The sequence below is a fragment of the Trametes versicolor genome (genome assembly GCF_000271585.1).
Source record: "Trametes versicolor FP-101664 SS1 unplaced genomic scaffold TRAVEscaffold_5, whole genome shotgun sequence".
In the NCBI taxonomy this organism is placed as follows: Eukaryota; Fungi; Basidiomycota; class Agaricomycetes; order Polyporales; family Polyporaceae; genus Trametes; species Trametes versicolor.
The window spans coordinates 712,127-732,174 of NW_007360325.1; the positions used below are offsets into that span (position 1 = coordinate 712,127).

Sequence of the window (20,048 nt, forward strand, 5' to 3'; positions counted from 1 at the left end):
CATAGGGGAAGTGATTATGCTTACGCCCGACGGTGTAAGTAATTGGTAACAGGATTACTTCTCAGATTATAATACATTATAATCGTATTCTTGGCCAGCACTACTCAGCAGCGGCTGGCTTCAAACACGAACAAACAACGGGGCTCGGTGGTCGAGCGCCCGCATTCGACCCCATTTGGAGTGCCATCAACCGGGGGCGCTTCCGAATTCTCGTATTTCTCGTTCTCGCGTGCCATCGCGCATCGTCGCGCGTCGCATTCTCGTACTTCGTGAATGGCAGAGGATTGGCCAAAGATATGGATAGCATTATCATGCACTGTACGCCGGAGACAAATCCTGTATGGAGCAGGGTTTTGCACACAGCACCAATTAATAGTGCTGACACTCATCCACCCTGCATGTATGGTGCACCAAATGCCATCTCGCGACAGCTGCAAACCGTCGCGTCGCCGTTGAGAAAGTTGGCATAAGCTACATAAATGGCCCCGTGCGACGCCGTTGAAGCGCAGTCTCAAAGTAATCCCTTAACAAGTGCGCATTCGCGTGAGTAACTGAGACAGACGATGTCGGTGATGGCGCGCACGACATTTGCGGTTCGCGCACCCCATACTTTGCCACCATGGGTTATATACCCATACAGATAGCTTTCTTGATATTTTTGTGGTCGTGAAACCCGTCGAAAAAGCTCAATCCTTAGTTAGAAGCATAAGAGGCCTCGTAGCACTGAGGGGCTGTTTCGACAGTCTGAAGAGGCGCAGCTCTAGCGCGAACTTCATATACACTTTTAACTCGTATTTAAACCAGCGCGCGGGTGTTTTACAAGTACATCATGCAAGCGGAATGGCTGCGCGACGCGCGAGGCCACTGCGCGGTTGATGTGCGCGACGCGCGACGATGCGCGATGGCACGCGAGAACGAGAAATACGAGAATTCGGAAGCGCCCCCGGTTGATGGCACTCCAAATGGGGTCGAATGCGGGCGCTCGACCACCGAGCCCCGTTGTTTGTTCGTGTTTGAAGCCAGCCGCTGCTGAGAGGTAAGGGGAATTAAGGTTGGGAGAGTGTGCACGTGATGTTTTTGTATGTAGTAAGCGCTGGTCTAGTTATGTCGGAATAAATATGTCTACGCTACTTGAATTCGCCCCTTACCTCGAAGCAAGCGGCTGGTTGGAGCCTGCACTCGAGAGAGCGATCGTTCCAATGCACTCGAACGACCTCACCCAAGCATCCCTTTTGAAGTTATGTCATGGCTCCCTACCATGACGCCACATTATAAAGTCCCGCAGCCTGCGCTACTGCAAGCCCCGAGTAGTACACGCGCGCTGCGCAACATCATCGGCCCCTCCATACAGCTCCCCGGAAGCACTCGGGATCCCGTCATATGGCATGTCATCGCCGCTCTGCGGCGAAACTACAGGTCGCTGTCGCACGTCAAGCAATTGCACGGATAGCGCTATTCCCGTCGCTATTTCCATCCCGCAGTCGCCTCACTTCCGCTGCGATGAAGAACTCAAAGCGAGGTGCCGAGGTGCTTTACAGGACCGTGTCTTGAGCGTCCCCGAGTACAGGTACGAGCTTGTTCGGCGCGCACTCAGAGCTTCGGGGGCGCTCCGCTTATCGAACCGCAGTTGTAGTATTCACCGGGGCGCGGTCCTCATCTGACGGTGCTATATGTGCGGCTATCGGGGCCCGGGCCTCCATCGACGCCGGGACATGGTCATAGGCTGCCGCCTCGCGCTTCCAACAATCATGATAGCATGTCGTGCTGTATTCGTACGTATCCAAGTCGTTTGCAGAAACAGCCGTGGGGATATCGAGGTTCGTATCGGTTCATATCATATTCCTGGCCTTCCTTGGATATTATCATTGATTGTATGTTGGGACAGGAGGAACGTTCGCATGCGCTCGCAGCGAGAGACTGTTGATGAAGATACGGGCGTATATGCCTCGAACGTTACGGTTCACCGCCCCCGGTATTTCTGCTCTGCCTGGCTCTTCTGTCAGGCACGTGGGTTCACTAGTGAGGCCACCATCAGGTGCGGAATACGTACCTACCGCGCGTACACTCATAGAAGTTAAGCATTTTCACTTGCAGGCGAATCATGTGTTGAAGCATGGATAACGATGTCATCAGGTGTACAATACCAGGACTACACACTCCATCCAGAGGTGGTCCATACAATATAGAGCATAAACCAAAGGAGCCGCGCTCTCCGGAGCTTGTGCACGACCGGTACGTCATAGCATTCTCTACAGCGTGTGCGTGGGGAGCGATGTTGATGGTGCGCCATAATCTAGCAGCACATCTCGCACGGGCAGCCTGCGCAACAGTATGTTAGCATCCCGCATCGCAAGACTATCACCGAGAAGGACGTACAGATGATGTCCGCGCAGCACTCGCAGCAGTCCTGGAAGGCGGTGTTAAGGCGGTAGGCAGGCATCGGGCCGCGAGTAGACTCACTTTGCAGCACTCTGTAGAAATACGAACGTCAGTGGAATTGTCTCGGACCGAAGCGCAGCAGACGTACCGAAGCAGAGGAAGCACTCGATCAGGCCCAAGAAGCAGTCCTAACGACGACGGGGTGAGAAGCCGGCAACGGCAACAGGAGTATTGAAAGCTTACCCGCCCAGCTCCTCCACCACGCAGGCGGGCGGCGAGGCCGCGCTTGTTCTGGCACTCTTCCGAGTGCTGGGTGCTCTGGCGAGCGGGGGGGTTCATGGCGGCTGCAAGAGCAAGATACCCGGTTAATCGTCGTCCTCGTCAGGAACAACTGTTACGCACTCATCTGGACGGCCTGGGGCTGGGACACGGTGGTCATCGCGGGCTTGGGGGCTTCCATTTCGTGAGGAGAGGCGCGGGGGAAAATACGGGAGTGTTGGGGAGGGCGAGGGGGTAAAGGGGTGCGGGATGGAGGAGGATGGGAGGGATGGGGAGGGATGGGGAGGTATTTATACAGCGGCTAAGGGGCGTGGTCTGCGCCCGCCAGCTTCAATCAATACATGCCGTGAGGTCATAGGCGCAGTTCTATTAATATCTTCCCCTGTGTGCGTGCGCTCGGATCGTGAACGGCTTGGAACGATGTACGACATGGCGATATGGCCGAGCGGTCTAAGGCGCTAGAATCAGGCGATTGTCTAATCTAGTCCGAAAGGGCGTGGGTTCGAATCCCACTGTCGTCATGCGTTTTGCTACTTTTTGGATCGCTAGGGAACACACATTTCTCGGAATGTCCTGGTCTAAGGCTGTAGTAGTGTCGGGCTTGAGGTAAGTTGGAACGAGCGGAGAGCTCACCTAAAACCCGATATATGTGGATATGTACGTGATCCAGTAGAGGAAAGATGGGATTGGCCGCCGTACATTTGGACTACATACTAGACCAGCCCGGTACAAGAGGGCGCCGTGATGCTGTTCTACCTAGACACCGGTGTATAGATGCGTACGCACGGAGACTTCTAGTCGGAGTGATATTCAGCTGTTGTGGATCCGCCGGAAGGAATAGCTCACTTGTCTATGGTTTGGTTGCCATCCAAAGAATTCCAGGAATGATGTAGAGCAGGCCATATCGATATCGTACATGGAGGTGTGGTCGAGGAAATTACGGAAACAAGCAACGAAAATTTAATAGTTACAAGTAGTCCATTCGAAGCCTACCGGCGGCACGCGTGACCTTCAGCGGATGCTTAGGCCTCCGCCCCACCTTTCTCCCCCACTTGCGCTCCTGCTTCCGTATCTGCACAAAGCGCGGCAGGTACGCCCATTCCACCTCCGCCCAGCGATCTGCATGCACAGCGTCGGCTCGTATCTGCTGCCGTTCGTCTTCGTCTCCGGGTCCCTGAAAGTAGAGCAGGTCTTCCAGAGGCGAGAAGCCATGCGTGATCTCACGCAGCTTCGGGAACAGGTCCGACAGGAACGCCGCGATCGCGAGGGGATCCTCGATGGGCGACCGCCCGACCTCGAGCTTGACCAGCTTCCGCTGTCGCATCCCGAGCCCCGGGCGCATGTCGGTGAAGTATGTCGGGAGGTGGTGCGGGTTCGTGTCGAGCGCGAGTCCGAGCGAACACAGCTTCGGGCAGTTCTGCGCGAACGCGACGAGTCCGGCAAGCGTGGAGAGCGGCTTTGGCGGGTCTTTGAGTTTATGGGGCACAAGGGAGAGCTGGCGGAGGTGCGGCCAGGCGGTGGCTATGGCGAGCAGCGCGTAATCGTCGATAGCATAATGCTCGAAGCCGCCCACAGTCACCGATGTGAGCTCGGGAAGCGCAAGGAGCGGCTCGATCGCGTTGAACGTGAAAACGTCGCCTGGCTTTTGAAACTCCATAGGGACGCCGACCTTCACCTCCCGTATGTGTGAATGCCCTGTTCGGCTTGCTATGGTAGTGAAGATGTCCTTGACTTCTTGCGCGCGGATCAGGCCCTCATCTACCTCGACGGTGACGCAGGCCAGGGAGGGAGAGGAGACTGCCTGGAGCATAACGGTGGGAAGCGCGAGGCTGGACGGGTGCACAAGAATGATATCGCGTAGCGTTGGAAAGTAGCCCTTGTCCTCCGCGTGCTCGAAAATGGCTAGGAATTGATCTTCACTGTTGAGCTGCATCCGGCATTCGAGGACCTGTAAGGAGGCAAGCTTGGCGAGGTGGAAAAAGGCCTCGGGGCTGATAGGGATGCTTCCGGTATGCACGTCCTCGAGGGAATTGAAGCTGCACAGCATGCGCGAAACAGACACCGCGAGGGGGAAATGCCAGATCGTTTGTTCAATATTGATGGATAGCAGTCCCGGGCAGGCCTCCGCCAATTTCACCAGAGTAACATCGCAGGCATCTTGTGGGGCACGGTCGGTAGCGATCAAGAAGTCCAACAGCTTGGGGCCGTAGAGGACGTCAGCGGAGCAGAGGAACATCTCTTGCCCGGCCGTATCGCCGTTGTCGGGGGGTTCCAAGCAGAGGGTGGAAAGGTTAGGCAACATGATCTCTCCGGGCATTTCCCGGAACGCGTCTGCCAACGCTTTGAGGACGGAGGGCCGAGGCTGGTGATTTTGTGCTCGCTTCGGGATGTAGTCGATGTCCATCGGCCGCATGAGACGTTTAACGCGCCAGGCATAGTGCTTGAGGCGGATGAAGTCGGCTGATACAAGTGGTCGAATGATTGACTGCGACACAAAGGGTTAGGTAGGTGGTGAATACAGGCGTGAGTGGCGTACAAGTTCTGTGATGGGGGTTACATCCGGCTGCTTGAGTGATTTAACTTCTGCAATCCAAGCATCTCTGGGGAGTGTATAGAGGAGCATGCTGTATCCGGGTAGAGTGTGCCATATGGCGTTGAGCGCATGCTCGTGAAAGAATCGGGATGTCGTTGCTAGCGCGAGGAGGGTGGCGAACCCTTGGATCCCTTTGTGAGCCGACACGAGTTTATGCTGCAGCAGGAATTCACAAATCATTTCTAGCGCATCTCGAGGCAGTCTGTGTAAGGCAGACATTCCGATGAAGAGGTGCAGATACAGCGAGTGGTGGTACCGTGATGGAGAGCCAGAATAAAGGTCTCGTGTTTGCAGTGCAGGCCTGCACGTTCTTTAGCGCTGGCACCTCTGAGCCACCGAAACTCGCTGACGGACATACCGGATCCCTTCATGCGGCATGCGATAGGGACTGTGTGTTACATGTTAGTGCGCTGTCATTATGATTAGCTTAACTAGAGCGGACAAAGGGCTTCACAATGTTCAACGGAGGCAATGGCTTCAGCCCCACCTTCTTGGCCCACTTCCGCTCCTGTTTTCGTATCTGCACGAACCGCGGCAAGTACTCCCAGTCCACCTCCCCCCAGCGGCTCCGGTGCACCGCGTCCGCGAGTATGCGTTCGCGCTCATCCTCGGTCCCCTCGAAGTCTTCCCAAGCGTCCTCCTCGAACGCGAAGTCGTTCTCGATGTTGCACAGCTTCGGGAACAGGTCCGACAGGAAGGCGGCGACCGCGACGGGGTCCTCGATGGGGGACCGCCCGACCTTGAGCATGATTAGCCGGCGCTGCTCCATCCCGAGCCCTGGGCGGAACGTGTGGAAGATCTCCGAGATCCGTCGTGTGTCCGTGTTGAGCCCGAGCCCGAGCGAGCGCAGGTCCGGGCAGTTCTGCGCGAACGCGACGAGCCCTGTGAGCGTCGCGAGCGCCTTGGGGGCGTCGGCGAGCGTTTCGGGCCCGAGCTCAAGCCGACGTATGCGGGGCCAGGAGGCGGCCATCGCGAGCAGCGCGAGGTCGTCGATGGCGTAGCGGTGGAAACCCTTCACGATGACCGAGGTCAGCTTGGAGAGGGCGAGGAGCGGCTCTATCGTGTCGAACGTGACGGGGTCGTCGGGCCCATGTATGATGACTTCGACCTCCACCGAACGCAGGCGCGATTTTCCTTTGCGGCTCGCTATATGGGTGAAGATATCCTTGACTGCCTGCGAAGAGACGCGACCCTCGTGCACCGTGACGCTAATAGAGTTCAGATGGGAAGAGGACACGGCCTGAAGCATGACGGTGGGAAGTACGAAGCTGGACTGGTGTGAGAGGGATAGCTCGCGCAGGCGCGGAAAGTAGCCCTTCTCCTCCGCGTTCTCGAATATGGCCAAGAATTGTTCCTCGTTTTCAAGTGCTATCTGGCAGACCAATGACTGTAATGAGGCCAGCTGGGCGAGGTGTAGAAAGGCTTCGGGGCTAATGGGCATGCTTCCGGTGCGCACGTCTTCTAGACGGTTGAGGCTGCATATTGTGCGGCAGGCGGATAGTGTGTGGCGGGTGTACCAGGGCGTGAAGATGTTGAAAGAGACTAATCCCGGGGATATCTCAGCCAACTTGTCGAGGGAAGCTTCGTAAGCGTCTCGTGGTGCGCGATTGGTGGTACCCAGGAAGTCACGCAGCTTCGGACCATAGAGCACGTCGACGGAGCGGTAGAAGACCTCCTGCTCTGCTGTGTCGATCTTGTCAAGTGATTCCAAGCGAAGTGTGAGCAGATTGAGCAACATTGTACCCCCCGGCATCTGTCTGAACACATCGCCCAAGGCTTTGAGGACGCAAGGAAGAGCTTGGTGGTTCCGCGCTCGTTTTGGGAAGTAGGGACAGTCCATCGACCGCATTATATGCCTCACACGCCAGGCATAGTGCTTGAGACGGGTGAGGTCGGCTTCCACGAGAGGACGAACGATAGACTGCAGGAGATTTGTGGGTGTGTGCTGAATGCATCCAGGAGATGGCGTACCAGTTCCGTGATGGGGCCCGACCATGCGCGGTCGAGCCGTGTGACCTTCGCCGTCCATGCATCCCTCGGAAGCGTGTAGACGAGCAGGCTGTAGCCTGGCAGGGTGTTCCATACGGTGTTGAATGCGTGCTCGTGAAAGAGGCGAGACGTAGATGCCAGCGCGAGAAGGGTCGCCAGGCCTGTGTATGTATAGCCGTAGTCCTCCGCACGATCAGGAGGTAGCAGGAAGTCGCATATTATGATCAGAGCCTCTTGAGGCAGTTTCTGCAGAGCAGACATGTTGATAGGTACACAGAGAGAGAAGGTGGAAGCAGAAACAGAAACACGAAATGTCGAGGGAGGCCGGTCGACAACGCGGTGTGCATGAATTAGCGCCCGCCGTTCCGGCGGTCCTTCGAGGTCGACTTGCTCTCTTTCTCGTGGTGATTTTGTGCACTACATCCACAGCACACATCTTTCATCCTTCCTCCTCTCGTCCCGAAAAGAGATGAGTTGCAGGAACCTGGAAACTCGAGTCGCGCCACTACGGTACTCCTGGCCCATGTGATCACATGATCGGCGCGAAGCCGACCTGCAGCGCCTGCGCGAGCATCTACGGCTGCGAGCCCGTCGCTTCAGGTCGCTTCACCCACGACCGACCTTCGAAGACGTCTCTTTCTCCTCCTTTGGACCGTCATCATCCCCACGACCGACGAGCGATTGCGCCAAGCGGACGAACAGCCAACCCGCATCATTGCCACACCGGCCGTGACATCCCCTTCGAGCCTCTGCAGCGCGGCGCCCTAACATTGCTTACGGAGAACCGACTTCTTTTCTGCTCGTTGCCCGATATTGACTCAGCAGCGGTCCATGGATCAATATGTCGTCGGTCAATCCTCGTGTCTCAGGCCTCTGGTCTACCTCTTCCCGCATGAGCTACGTTTCAGTCCCCGACTCCTACGATGAGGACAGCGAGGACGGTGACATCGAGGCGGCCTTTGGGTCCGCGGATGATCTCGATGGGAGGACACCCCTGGATCGGACGATTGACCGTATCGGCATGGGTGAGTCGTTCTCGCCTCTGACCCCATATTCATGTTGTAACGAGAGGGCATCCGCCGGTCAGGGAGCTACCAGTGGACGCTCCTATGTCTATGCGGCTTCGGTGAGTGATCATGCTCCCAGTATCATCTGCGATGCTTATCTATTTTTAGGGTGGATGGCCGACAATGTATGTAGGCAAAGCTCCACAGAACGGTATATTTGACCTATCACGCAGATGTGGATACAAGCAATGGCCATCATCCTTCCAAGAGTACAGCAGCACTTTGCTAGTGAGTGAAAACGGCACGCAAACGAAATTTCGTCTAACGTTCGGGTCCAGTACGTGACACTTACGTTGGCACGCTGTCCTCGTCTATGTTTGCCGGCATGATGTTCGGTGCAGTAGGCTGGGGAACATGTGAGTACACCCGAAAACCCGCTGTACGTTAGCCTGACAGCATGTCTACGCAGGCTCCGACCTCATGGGTCGCACCACTGCATTCAACGCGACGCTGTTTTTGACGGCGGTATTTGGTATATTCTCCTCGTTTGCAGGCACGTTTGCGTGGCTTTGCGTCGCCTTGTTCTTGCTGGGAAGCTCTGTTGGAGTATGCACTTCTGCTTTCTTTGTCGTTCTCGGGGCTTACCGCTTGCGCAGGGTTCCATGCCAACCGACGGCACGCTCCTGCTCGAGCATATGCCGAACGGCAAGCAGTATCTCGTCACTGCACTGTCTGTATTCTTTTCATTCGGCGCCGTACTGTCTGCGGTCATCGCTCTGCTCGTCATCCCGAAGAATTCGTGTCCTCCGGCTCCCGCACCATGCGACGTAGAATCTCAAAATATGGGCTGGAAGTACCTCCTAATTGCCTTGGGGCTGATCGTGCGTATACACCGCGATATGTCACAACAGGCGTGTCGTAGCTTACAGAAGGTTTTCGCAGACGCTGTCGATGTTCATCGCCCGCATAGTCTTTTTCAGATTACACGAATCTCCCCGGTTCCTCGTGCATGCGGGGCGTCCAGAAGAGGCGATGGAATCGCTCCAGCTGATTTCTCGCTTCAACGGAGAGGAGCTGGACCTCGGCCTCGAAGATATCGAAGATGTCGAGCTGCCTCCCACCGCGACTACCGCAGGACTTGCTAACGACGCGCCAAAATCAGACGACAGTTCTACGACGGCGACCCTCATCAGCCATACCGTCGAACGCAGCGAAGACGCCCTCCGCGACCCTGCCGCAGCGACGTCACACTACAACACGATGTCCGAGCCCGACGTCGCGCTCGACGCGCACAGCTTCGGCACTCCCCTGCCGCCTCCCACTGCTCGCAGACTCTCCGCGGCGAGCTTCGACCCGAGCCACCTATCCTCGTCCGGTCCACCTCCCCTCACGCCCTCTAGCACGGCGCAGCTCCTCCCGCGCGTGCCATCTGCTCCCGAACTGTCCGCACAGGGCAGCGAACTCCCCCCGCCGCGCCCTCGTCCGCTTTCGAGCTTGACTCAGGGCAGTCGGCGCATGAGCAGGCGTTTGTCGACTGCCTCTTCGTACGTCGAGAGCAAATCCGGGGGCATATGCAAGGCGCTGCCGCGGTGGGTGCGGCGCCCGCTGCTGGCGTGGATCGACCGCATCGCGATGGTGCTCTCCCCGGAGTGGATACGAACGACGCTGTTGGTCTGGGCGGCGTGGTGGGCGATGTCGTTAGGTAAGTTTGGATCTTTGTACGCGGTGTCGGTGAGATGGCAGGTGCTGATGATGGGCCTAGCGTACACGATGTTCAACGTGTTCCTCCCGAAGCTGCTCGAGACACGTTCGACCTCGACCGACACCGATGGTGCGCCGAAAACGCTGGAAGACAGCCTGTGGGACGTTGTCATATACTCGCTGGGCGGATGTCCCGGTGCGATTGTCAGTCACTTTCTCATGTTTCAAGTCCGAGCTCCACGATCTGAGGCGTCCTTGTAGCTCGGCGCGTGGTTGATAGACTCGCGGCTTGGTCGGCGGTGGTCGCTCGCGGGGAGCACCTTCGTGACTGCGTTCTTCTGTTGGGTGTTCATTGTGGTCGAGCACCCGTGGGCTGTGCGCGCGAGCACTGTCGGTATCAGCTTGAGCGCAACGGTAAGCATACCCTCTAGGCGAGCGTACAGACCTATCGTACTGACGAAGCTGATAGGCAATGTGGGCCGTATTGTATGGGTGGACTCCCGAGATATTCGGGACCAAAGGTACGTGTTCTCGTCTGCCGTCGCCGTCGTCCAGAGGTTCTAACATGTTACGTGCGTAGTGCGTGGGACGGCCTGTGGGATCGCCTCGGCGCTCTCCCGAATGTGAGTCGCCCGGCCTCTCGCCTGGCCGGTTGAATTTTACTGACGGCGCCACCTCGTACCAGAGGTGGAATGATCGCTCCTATGCTCGGCGGGACGCTGCTCACGATCGACCACTCCTTCCCCGTCTACGCGAGCATCGGCATCTTCATCTTGGGAGGCCTGTGCGTGATCATGTTGAAGGAGCGCGAGGGTGCCCGGGGCGGGCAACGGATATTGGCGCACTGATACGTGTGTATGCTTCATCGGTGTGTGCGTGTAAAATGTAGAACAGTTTCGGCTTACGGAGCATTCCTGTGCTAGAGATAGCAGCTAGATCTTGTGCGATATACTCGACTTATCAGTACCCCGAGTGCGCAACGACGACAACCAAATGTTCATCTGCGCATTTCAGCAAGTCCCACCACACCTGCTCGAGCTGCTTTGTCGTCGCCCATGGGGCCTTATGTTGGAGACCACATATTCCTTCATCTTGGCATAAACAAGGCACGTCGTATTTTAAAGGTTAGATCGCCGACGTTGTGGATTAATGAGAGCAGATAGCGTCTCTCGTACGCCGCGGAGCGTTAGCCTACGGGACGCGATCACATGATTCTTTGTCCTTTGCCAGCTGAGGTGCCTTATATTATACGCCGCGTCTGCCAGTGGCACGTTTCTCTCTTGCCTTCCTCCCCCGCGACGTCGGTCAAGCTGCGGCTCGAAGATGTCTCAAACTGCTCTCCAGCGCTTGCCCCTGAGCGTCAGGGAGGACATATGCCGCCAGCTTATCGAACCCGGCAAAAACATCCACTATATAGATCTACGAATCGGTTGCGGCACACTCGCTGCCCTTGCAAGGACGTGTAAGCTGTTTCATGACCCCTCTCTCAATGTCCTATGGCATTCCATCCCCGATATATACGTTCTCTTTTACTCCCTCCCGAGCACTTGCTACCAGATACAAGTGATCAACGACGACCGTCCACAAGTTGTAAGCTTGATCTCGACCATCCCCCGTTCTTGCCGCGCCTGCTGAGCTACTCTACGTTGTTTCTAGCATTTCCGGGAACCGGTGCGGCAGTTGGATCTTACCCGCTTCCTCGCCAATGCTCAGCGCGTTCAAGCCATCAAGAATTCTTTGTGCCACCTCCCCGAGAAAACGGTACGGTGCAAAGCCTCACCATCCGTGTACGAGGCTTTGGCGAGCATCTTGCAGTCCCGACCGCTACTCCCCAATATACGGGTCGTCGAGCATCACACGTTCGATTCGATCTACTCCCACAGGCTCCTTCGGTCCATCCACGTCCTATTTGGCCCGCGGCTACTTACCTTGGATCTCGCAGCCCGCGCGCGTGGACGCTGCTCTCCTAACCCTGATCGGCCAGGGTTCCTGGACAAAGTCGACTGGGAGGACGACATCGCGTGCATGCTTTCCAAGGTCGAACGCCTTGCACCTGGGCTCCGAAATCTAGACCTGTTCATAGACCCGTCGAGCTGTGTCATTGCGGCGGCAGTGTCGTCCGTGATATGTGGGTTGAACCACCTCACCAGTGTCCGGCTACGCTCGGATCGCTTCCCGCTCACCCCAGCTGCATTTGCCCACCTCGCTTCTCTACCCAGTCTTACGACTCTCGAGTTCAGTACCGACCACACGTTCCTGCCAGACAGCGACTTCAACCCCCTCCTACATACGACCCCACTCCCGTTTCCCGCGCTGCGGGACCTGAAGTTCACTACGCCGACTCTGGAGCTGCTCGTCCGGTTCCTGGCGTTCATCACCTCCCCCTACATCGTCTCGCTCTGGGTCATGGTGACCGTCGATGTCTCCCGGTGTGAAATCCCGTCCCTTCTCTCTGCTATCGCCGCGCACCCCTCTTGCAACAGCCTACAAATCCTCTACATTGACGTCAACAATGTGGTTCGCAGCGACGGGCGTATAGACATCGCCCTTCCCCGATATGTGCGAAGACGCTCGCACCGCTCTGGGGCTTGCCCTTGATCCGTGAGCTTAGGCTCGACGTTCACTGCCCATTCGATCTGGACGACGCGCTGCTACGGAAGATCGGCTTGAAGTGGGTCAAGCTTAAGCATCTGATGTTGGGGACTGAACACCCCTGGGGCATGCGTGAGGGGGACGCTCCTGTCGAGGACTCTCCGGGCAATCGCAATATTTCTGCGACGCCCACTATTATAATAGGACAAGATGCTGCGATGGAGGTAGAAGACGAGGACGCGGACGCGGACGAAGAAGAAGGCAACAAAGAAGAGGGCGATGATGACGAGGACGAAGAAGAGAGCGACGAAGAAGACGAGGACAAGGACGAGGACGAGGATGACGAAGACGACGACGAAGAGGCCGACGGAGAGGATGAAGAGGAGGATCATGCGATGCCGCCTGGATGGCGAAGACCACGCGTAACACTCACCGGACTGGCTCGATTCATCGCCATCTGCCCTTTCCTCGACTTCCTAGGAGTCGAATTCGACGCGGACGCATCCTCCATTCCGCCGAACGAGTGGACCACGCCACCCATGTCCGATGTGCTACCGCCAAAGGGCTACGTATACAGCCCATTTTACATATGCGCGGGGCTCTCTCCAATCGACGACCCCTACGCCGTGGCTGCCTTCCTGTCAAACACGCTATGCAAGTTCTCCAACGTCCCGGTATTTTTCGAGCCTCTGAAGTCAGTCGAACCGGACGAAAATGACGAAGACGACTCGGAGGAGGAGGAGTGGTGGTCCCGGGCGCGCAAGTACCGCACCCGCTGGAAGAAGTTTACAAAACTATTTCCGAAGTTTGTGGCCATCCGCAAACAGGAGCGCCGGTGGAGGCTGCGGACTAGGCGAGCGGCTCATGACAATGCACTGCAGCACATCTCAGATCTGCAGCTCGGGCTGGTCGCGGAGCCGGACGAGTGAACAGAGGTCTCTGAGAACTCGGGGGGATCACTGCGACGGAGTGCGAGCCTTTGGTGGTGCCGCTCTGAGCGTCGACGCTGACGAGTTTGGACCGTCATGGACAGTGCAAGGCTTTCTGCCGCAAACGTCTGGTTGAAAAACTATGTATGTGAGCTCTTTACCGTACTATATGCACTCTTTGGCATATGATTATACATAGTTATGCCCAGATTGTATGCCCCCTAGGCGGACAAAAGCTCCAACGCGAGCGGTCAGGACAACGGACTATCGATCCTTTACCAGCTGTGGGCGATATAAGTCGCGTCCTTGGGTGTCCACAGACAGTCTAGCACGACGTCTCTAGCACGTCCTCGCGAGGGCTGCGAGCGTGCTGCCACTGCCACCACCGAGTACCATTTGGGTTGCCAATGGGATTCCATCGCCTTCATTGATAAGCTGACGGCATACAGTGACTTACAAAACTATTTCCAGAAACGGTCACTCGGCGCCTTTTGCTGAATATCTCGGTAACGGCTGCGCGTAATGCTACGATTCAAATTGCATTAGGTAGACATATGTCTTGGCTTTCTATAGGTACTTGTTTCATAAGAATCGGGTGCGAACTTTCAAAGATATGATATGTTCTTTACCCACATCTTCTGGAAATAGTTTTGTAACGCGCATTTTGGCAGGGAACAACTGGGTCGTTTTTGGCCAAGCGTGTTGTGAATGTCACATGATACTGTGGGAATATATTATATAATGTTTACTGAGGTGATGCCACATCAGCGCTGCTGGAATACTCCTCCACCTCTGCCACCACCATGCCCCCCGCACTCTCTGAAGCCACTCGCAACACCATCATCCAGCTTTGTAACCAGAAGCTTCCCATCTCCATGATACACACTAAAACTGGTGTCAGTAAGAGCCAGATCAGCAAGATTCGCTCTGCCAACTGCCCTGGAGTCCACAAGTCCAAGGGCGGCCGTCCATCACTCCTTTCCCCCATCGACATCCGCCACGCTACCCGCTTGGTTGAGACCGGCCAGGCCGATACTGCCACTCAGGTCCATGATACCCTCAAGGACACCTTCCTGAGACGTGTCTCTGTCCAAACCATCCGTCGGGCGCTGAAGCGGGCTGGGATGCTGGCCGTGACGAAGAAGAAACGGCCGCAGCTTACCAAAAGGCATCGGGAAAAGCGGTTCGCCTTTGCTTTAGCTCACAAATACTGGACGGTGGAGGACTGGAAGAGGGTTGTCTGGTCAGATGAGACCAAGATCAACAGAGTAGGGTCAGATGGGAGGAAATGGGTGTGGAAGAAGCGGGGGGAGGGGCTCAGTGACCGCCTGGTAGAGGGAACACTCAAGCACGGTGGAGGGAGTTTGATGTTCTGGGGCTGTTTTGGATGGGATGGGACAGGACACTCATGCAAGATCATTGGGAAGATGGATTCCGACCTATACGTGGAGATCATTGAGGACGAGCTACGCAATTCCCTCTACCATTGGGACTACAACGTCGAAAATGTCATTTTCCAGCAAGACAATGACCCCAAGCACACCAGCAAAAAGGCCAAACGATGCTTCAAGGAGAACAAGATTCAAGTCCTGGAGTGGCCTGCACAGTCCCCAGACCTCAACCCCATCGAGCATCTCTGGGGTGTCCTCAAACGCAAGCTCGCCACCTACAAAACCCCGCCTACATCGATGGAGGAGCTGTGGACAAGGGTTCAGAAGGAGTGGGAGGCAATTTCAGCAGAGGAGTGTCAGAAATTGGTGGAGACTATGCCTAACAGAGTTGCAGCCGTTTTGAAGGCCAAGGGGGGCTATACCAAGTACTAGAATCATGTATCTTGCCTTTCCAAAATGCGCGTTACAAAACTATTTCCAGAAGATGTGGGTAAAGAACATATCATATCTTTGAAAGTTCGCACCCGATTCTTATGAAACAAGTACCTATAGAAAGCCAAGACATATGTCTACCTAATGCAATTTGAATCGTAGCATTACGCGCAGCCGTTACCGAGATATTCAGCAAAAGGCGCCGAGTGACCGTTTCTGGAAATAGTTTTGTAAGTCACTGTATGTGCTCCTTGACGCTTAGTGGTAGGCGTTGGAGAGCAGTTTGATACATCTCCTCTGAGTTGCAGCTCGAAAAGCGGTAGGCCAGGGAAGAGGGAGAGTAGAGAGGTTGTTCCATGAACCCGCGCTGAATGTCTTATGGCATTCTATCCCCGACATATTCGTCCTTTTCTATTCTCTTCCTAACACTTGTTACCAAAAGCAAGTGTACGACCACTCACCCTGGGTCTATACACGATATGTAAGCCTGCTCTCGATAGTTCTCGTTCCGCTTCTCCAATTGATCACCCCCTCCATTCCTAGGTCTTCCAAGAACCCGTGCAACATCCAGATCTTACCCGCTTCTTTGCCAATGCCCAGCGGGTCAGAGTCATCAAGAGCCATTTGTGGCATGTCTCCCGAAAATTGGAGCGGCATTATGCCGGGCCGTCTGCCTATGATTTCTTGGCGAACATCTTGGGGTCCCGGCCCCTCCTCCCCAATGTGCGGTCCGTCCAGTGCTCTACCATTGGTATCGACAACTCGCACAAGATGCTCCGATCCGTACACATCCTATTCGGTCCACGGCTACATGAGCTGCAACTTACAGGCCGTACATGGGAACATCTTCCATCTCGCTCTCAAGCACAACTCCTGGACAATGCCGACTCGGAGGATGATACCGCACGCATGCTTTCTAAGGTTAAACACCTCGCACCAGGGCTAAAAAGCATCTACATTTTCTTGGAGCCATCAGGCCCCGTCATGGTGACGGCGGTGTCGTCCATGATATGCGGCTTGAACCACCTCACCGACGTCCATCTAGGCTTCGACTCGAACTGCATCCCGCTCAACCCACAGGCGTTCGTCCATCTCGCACTTCTGCCTGACCTCCGTACTCTCTGGGTCAGCTCCGACCGCGTGTTCTGGAAGCAGGGCGACTTCGGACCTTTGCCATATACACTGCGGGGCCGTACATTCCCCGCACTGCGTACGTTCACAGTCTGGACACCCACACTCCACCTGCCGGTCCAGCTCTTACAGTTCGTCACATCGCCGCACCTCACCGAGATCTACATCACGACAACTGGAAAGGTCCTTCGGCGCGACATCCGGCCATTCTTCGCTGCCATTGCCGCTCATCCCTCGCGCAAAACGCTGCATGGCCTCCGGGTCGAGGTCGACAGGGTGGTACGCAGCGACAGGCGCACAAACGTTGCACCGCTCCCGATCGGGGAGAAGACGCTCGCGCCGCTCTGGGGTATGCCTGTGATCGACGAGCTTGTGCTCGATATACACTGCCCCTTCGACGTCGACGACGCTCTGTTGCGCAAGATTGGCGCGACGTGGGCTGGCATCAAGTCTCTCTGCTTGGGTGTTGAATCTCCTTGGGGCATGCATGCTCAGGACGCTCCTGTCGAGGACTATCAGACTGATAGCGGTGCATCCGAGATAACACCAGCACACGGACTCGAGGATGATGCTGAGGAGGTCGATGATGTCAGTGAAGAGGACGATTACGAAGAAGATGGCATGCCACCAGTGGGCGAAGATGTCGAGGACGAAGAAAACGAGGACGGAGAAGATGGGGACGACGAGGATGTAACGGACGAAGAGGATAAGAATTCCGAGGACGATGAACTTGATGAAGACGACGAAGACGAGGACGAGGACGAAGATGAAGATGAAGATGAAGATGAAGACGAGGATGGCATGCCGTGGGGATGGCGAAGACCGCGCGCCACGCTCTCCGGACTCGCGGAATTCATTTCTTCGTGCCCCCAACTACGCACGCTCGGGGTCGAATTCGATGCGGGCGCATCCTCCTTCTCACCGGACAAGCCACCCAAACGACCCAACACAGCTCCAGGCCGGCAAAACAGCCAGATCTTCAAGTTGGACGGTCTCAACCTGGGCCTCTCTCCTATCGATGATCCGTACGCCGTGGCGGCCTTCTTGTCGAATGTCTGTGGCGAGATGGGTTACGTGTGGATCGAGTCTTTCCTTGAAGTGGAGCCGGAAGGAGACTATGATTACAACCCATTCGAGGCGCCGTCACTCGACCCGGAGCAGGCGTGGTGGTCCCAAGCGCGAAAGTACCGCACTCGCTGGGAGAGGTTCCACGACTTGCTCCCAAAATTTGCGGCTATCCGCCAGCAGGAGCGTCGACGGAGGGTGCAGAGCTGAATATATATGCTTACCACAGACTCGTTAATACGATACGATGCCACTGGTACTACGGCATCAGCTCGCGTCGTCGTTAATCATAGCCCATATCCCATATGTAACCCGTCCCTTTCCTTCCCTTTCGCTACTCATTACTCGGACCTATACCGGCTCTATATTGATACAGTATGTAAATTGGCCACACGCTCATCGCTTGAACTCGGACATGTCCACTATCACTATGATACATCTTTTGCATCTCGTCAAGTCTGCGACTGAGGGTCTGAGACACCACTTCTACCTCTGCCTTGAGTAAGTACAATTACACGCATTTTCACCATTGACTTCCGGTACATCCTCCTAAGCTTTCGAAGCGGCCGCCCGAGTCTGCTTCCATTTACGTTCCTGTAAACGCACCGCCGAAAATTTCGGTATGAGGTCATATACGGCTTCCCATCCCTCGCGAAACCTCCGTGCCTCGCCCTCGTACTCGCTCACGGGCGGCTGACGCCACTCGTCCTCCATGTCTTCAATTCCGGGAAACGAATCCGACAGGAATGCGGCGACGGCGTACGGGTCCTCGATAGGCGAGAACCCCACGTATAGCCAATTGAACGCGCCGTGCGGCGCACCTCGCCTGGAGCAGACTTCGAGGCGCGATGGCGGGACGCGCGAGAGATCCGCGTCGATTTCTATCGTGAGGCCGCGCATGCGGGGGCAGTGTTGCGCGAATGCGAGTAGGCCGAAGAGTGTCGCGCGGGGCTTGGGCCACGACCGGGCGGGATCGCCATCCAGCATGACCAGTGCAGGCTCTTTGGCGGTAGGCCCGCCGGATGTGACTCCATACGTGGGCTCGGGTGTTTCGTGCAATCCCCAGTTCATCGGGCCGGTCGGACGAAAGACAAGAGTTGCAAGCTTCGGCCAGCTCCCAGCGAGCAGGTCGAGGAACTCGTCATCAATGTCGAACCTACAGGAGAGCTGGAGGGAGAGGTTCTCCAATCCAGATAGGAGCAGGAGCGGGGCGAGTGTCTCCTTGTCCATGGCAGAAGGCAGTCTCCGGACATGGTTCATCGGCGGCGCAGTGGGGCAGATCTTCTCCGCCCACACATTGAGTTCTCGCAGGTGCTCCCGGGCGCGCATGCGGGTGATCGCAAAGAAGAGCGGGCGGATGTCGCACCGCGATACATGCGAGGTGGCGGTGACGGTCAGCTCTTGGAGGTGGGGCGACTCGAAGAAGCGTAGGAGCTCTGTGGGCTGCGCAAGCGTGGAGGCGGTGATTTCCAGCTCGCGGAGGGCGGGAAAGGTCGCCACCGCCGCATCGCCTGTGGCCACGAGCGAAGCGAGTTCGAGAGTGCGAAACGACGCACCTACGTCGAAGCGCAGGGAGCGCAAATGCGGGAACCGCCCGAGACTTGCAAGTGCGGCTGGGGTGAGCGCACACGCCTTGTTCCTCAGGATAAGCGATACGAGGTGCTCCAGTCCAGATAATGCGGACGAGACCGCTGCTGTCATTGTGCTGCTGCTTCCAAAGGGCTCGCCGCAAATGGACAGCTTTTGCAGGTACGGGGCGGTGTTCTTCAACTTGTTCCACATGAAAGCAAAGCCATTCTGGTCTTTGGTCGTCGGGGTGGGTACAACATGAGTATTCACGGTCCAGGGATCATGGTCGTATATGCGCAGGACCCGTAGCCGCGGGCTGAAGAGAACAGGCAAAAAACAGAGGAGCTGCATCGGCGAAGCCGTCCGTCGGCAGTTGTAATGAATCTCCTCTAGGCTCGGTAGGGGCACGCGCGAGCCTAGTAGTTTCGCTAGAGTGTCGTATGCTGACGGTAAAGCACTGTGATTCGCGACACGCGTCGGGAGGGTGCCGCTGCCGTCGATGCGCCGGACACGTCGAGCATAAGAGAGGAACCGCTCGAATTGGGATGCTTCCGGGATGCCATTGAAGCTCTGAGCCATTGGTCCAGGCAGTTAGTTCATGGCGTATTACTAGTAGAAAATTAAAGATACATACGAACTGCAGATAGCCTTTGGGCCAACGATTTTTCTCTTTTGGATGTCTCTTCTTGTAGGCGTCCTCGGGGAGGGTGTGAAAGAGGACAGCTATGTCAGGGATTGTGTGCCAGAGAGCGTTGAGGGCGGGCTCATGAAAGAGCCGAGCAGTTGACGCAAGCACAGCTACTGTGCCGCATCCGACGTGCTTTGCTAGAAACTGCTCTGGAGGAACGAGGAGTTCACGACATATTTCCTCGAGAGCCTGGAGAGGCAAACGGCAAATGGCGCTCCGGTCCGTACCAGAAGCACTCGACATCGTGTTGACGTCCGAAGAGAAGGTGGGCACAAGAGGTGGTCGGCGTGCGGAAGAGAGAGA

The 20,048-nt window shown here is 56.3% G+C and overlaps 8 protein-coding genes and 1 non-coding gene across 9 annotated transcripts; 5 read left to right on the forward strand and 4 right to left on the reverse strand.

Moving 5' to 3' along the window:
* Nucleotides 1-2,108: 2,108 nt before the first annotated feature.
* On the reverse strand, nucleotides 2,109-2,876 carry TRAVEDRAFT_166569 (uncharacterized protein; the record flags this gene model as incomplete). The annotated part of the gene is made up of 6 exons (XM_008039506.1): nucleotides 2,109-2,319; nucleotides 2,377-2,407; nucleotides 2,461-2,471; nucleotides 2,528-2,567; nucleotides 2,623-2,723; nucleotides 2,782-2,876. Coding segments are annotated over 6 exons (348 nt in total), but the record flags the coding sequence as incomplete, so codon positions are not given.
* Nucleotides 2,877-3,089: 213 nt separating this feature from the next.
* Nucleotides 3,090-3,179, forward strand: TRAVEDRAFT_t66. The gene has a single exon. It is a non-coding gene; the product is annotated as a tRNA-Leu (tRNA).
* Nucleotides 3,180-3,625: 446 nt separating this feature from the next.
* On the reverse strand, nucleotides 3,626-5,431 carry TRAVEDRAFT_46569 (uncharacterized protein; the record flags this gene model as incomplete). The annotated part of the gene is made up of 2 exons (XM_008039164.1): nucleotides 3,626-5,143; nucleotides 5,195-5,431. The coding sequence occupies 2 exons, from the start codon at nucleotides 5,429-5,431 to the stop codon at nucleotides 3,626-3,628; spliced, it is 1,755 nt and encodes a 584-aa protein (XP_008037355.1).
* A 204-nt stretch (nucleotides 5,432-5,635) lies between these two features.
* TRAVEDRAFT_71397 (uncharacterized protein) lies at nucleotides 5,636-7,501 on the reverse strand (the record flags this gene model as incomplete). Its single annotated transcript, XM_008039507.1, has 2 exons — nucleotides 5,636-7,172; nucleotides 7,223-7,501. The coding sequence occupies 2 exons, from the start codon at nucleotides 7,499-7,501 to the stop codon at nucleotides 5,679-5,681; spliced, it is 1,773 nt and encodes a 590-aa protein (XP_008037698.1). The 3' UTR covers nucleotides 5,636-5,678.
* Nucleotides 7,502-8,081: 580 nt separating this feature from the next.
* TRAVEDRAFT_46571 (MFS general substrate transporter) lies at nucleotides 8,082-10,796 on the forward strand (the record flags this gene model as incomplete). Its single annotated transcript, XM_008039165.1, has 13 exons — nucleotides 8,082-8,265; nucleotides 8,310-8,366; nucleotides 8,416-8,432; nucleotides 8,481-8,535; nucleotides 8,586-8,663; nucleotides 8,717-8,853; nucleotides 8,904-9,128; nucleotides 9,190-9,949; nucleotides 10,010-10,152; nucleotides 10,210-10,362; nucleotides 10,418-10,469; nucleotides 10,529-10,571; nucleotides 10,634-10,796. The coding sequence occupies 13 exons, from the start codon at nucleotides 8,082-8,084 to the stop codon at nucleotides 10,794-10,796; spliced, it is 2,067 nt and encodes a 688-aa protein (XP_008037356.1).
* Nucleotides 10,797-11,271: 475 nt separating this feature from the next.
* TRAVEDRAFT_46572 (uncharacterized protein) lies at nucleotides 11,272-13,469 on the forward strand (the record flags this gene model as incomplete). The annotated part of the gene is made up of 3 exons (XM_008039166.1): nucleotides 11,272-11,538; nucleotides 11,605-12,465; nucleotides 12,516-13,469. 3 exons carry the CDS (start codon nucleotides 11,272-11,274, stop codon nucleotides 13,467-13,469), a joined length of 2,082 nt encoding a protein of 693 aa, XP_008037357.1.
* An 893-nt stretch (nucleotides 13,470-14,362) lies between these two features.
* Nucleotides 14,363-15,292, forward strand: TRAVEDRAFT_86288 (transposase; the record flags this gene model as incomplete). Its single annotated transcript, XM_008039508.2, has 1 exon — nucleotides 14,363-15,292. A coding segment is annotated over one exon (930 nt), but the record flags the coding sequence as incomplete, so codon positions are not given.
* Nucleotides 15,293-16,276: 984 nt separating this feature from the next.
* TRAVEDRAFT_46574 (uncharacterized protein) lies at nucleotides 16,277-17,698 on the forward strand (the record flags this gene model as incomplete). Its single annotated transcript, XM_008039167.1, has 1 exon — nucleotides 16,277-17,698. The coding sequence occupies one exon, from the start codon at nucleotides 16,277-16,279 to the stop codon at nucleotides 17,696-17,698; it is 1,422 nt and encodes a 473-aa protein (XP_008037358.1).
* Nucleotides 17,699-18,037: 339 nt separating this feature from the next.
* Nucleotides 18,038-19,988, reverse strand: TRAVEDRAFT_46575 (uncharacterized protein; the record flags this gene model as incomplete). Its single annotated transcript, XM_008039168.1, has 2 exons — nucleotides 18,038-19,627; nucleotides 19,692-19,988. The coding sequence occupies 2 exons, from the start codon at nucleotides 19,986-19,988 to the stop codon at nucleotides 18,038-18,040; spliced, it is 1,887 nt and encodes a 628-aa protein (XP_008037359.1).
* Nucleotides 19,989-20,048: the final 60 nt, after the last annotated feature.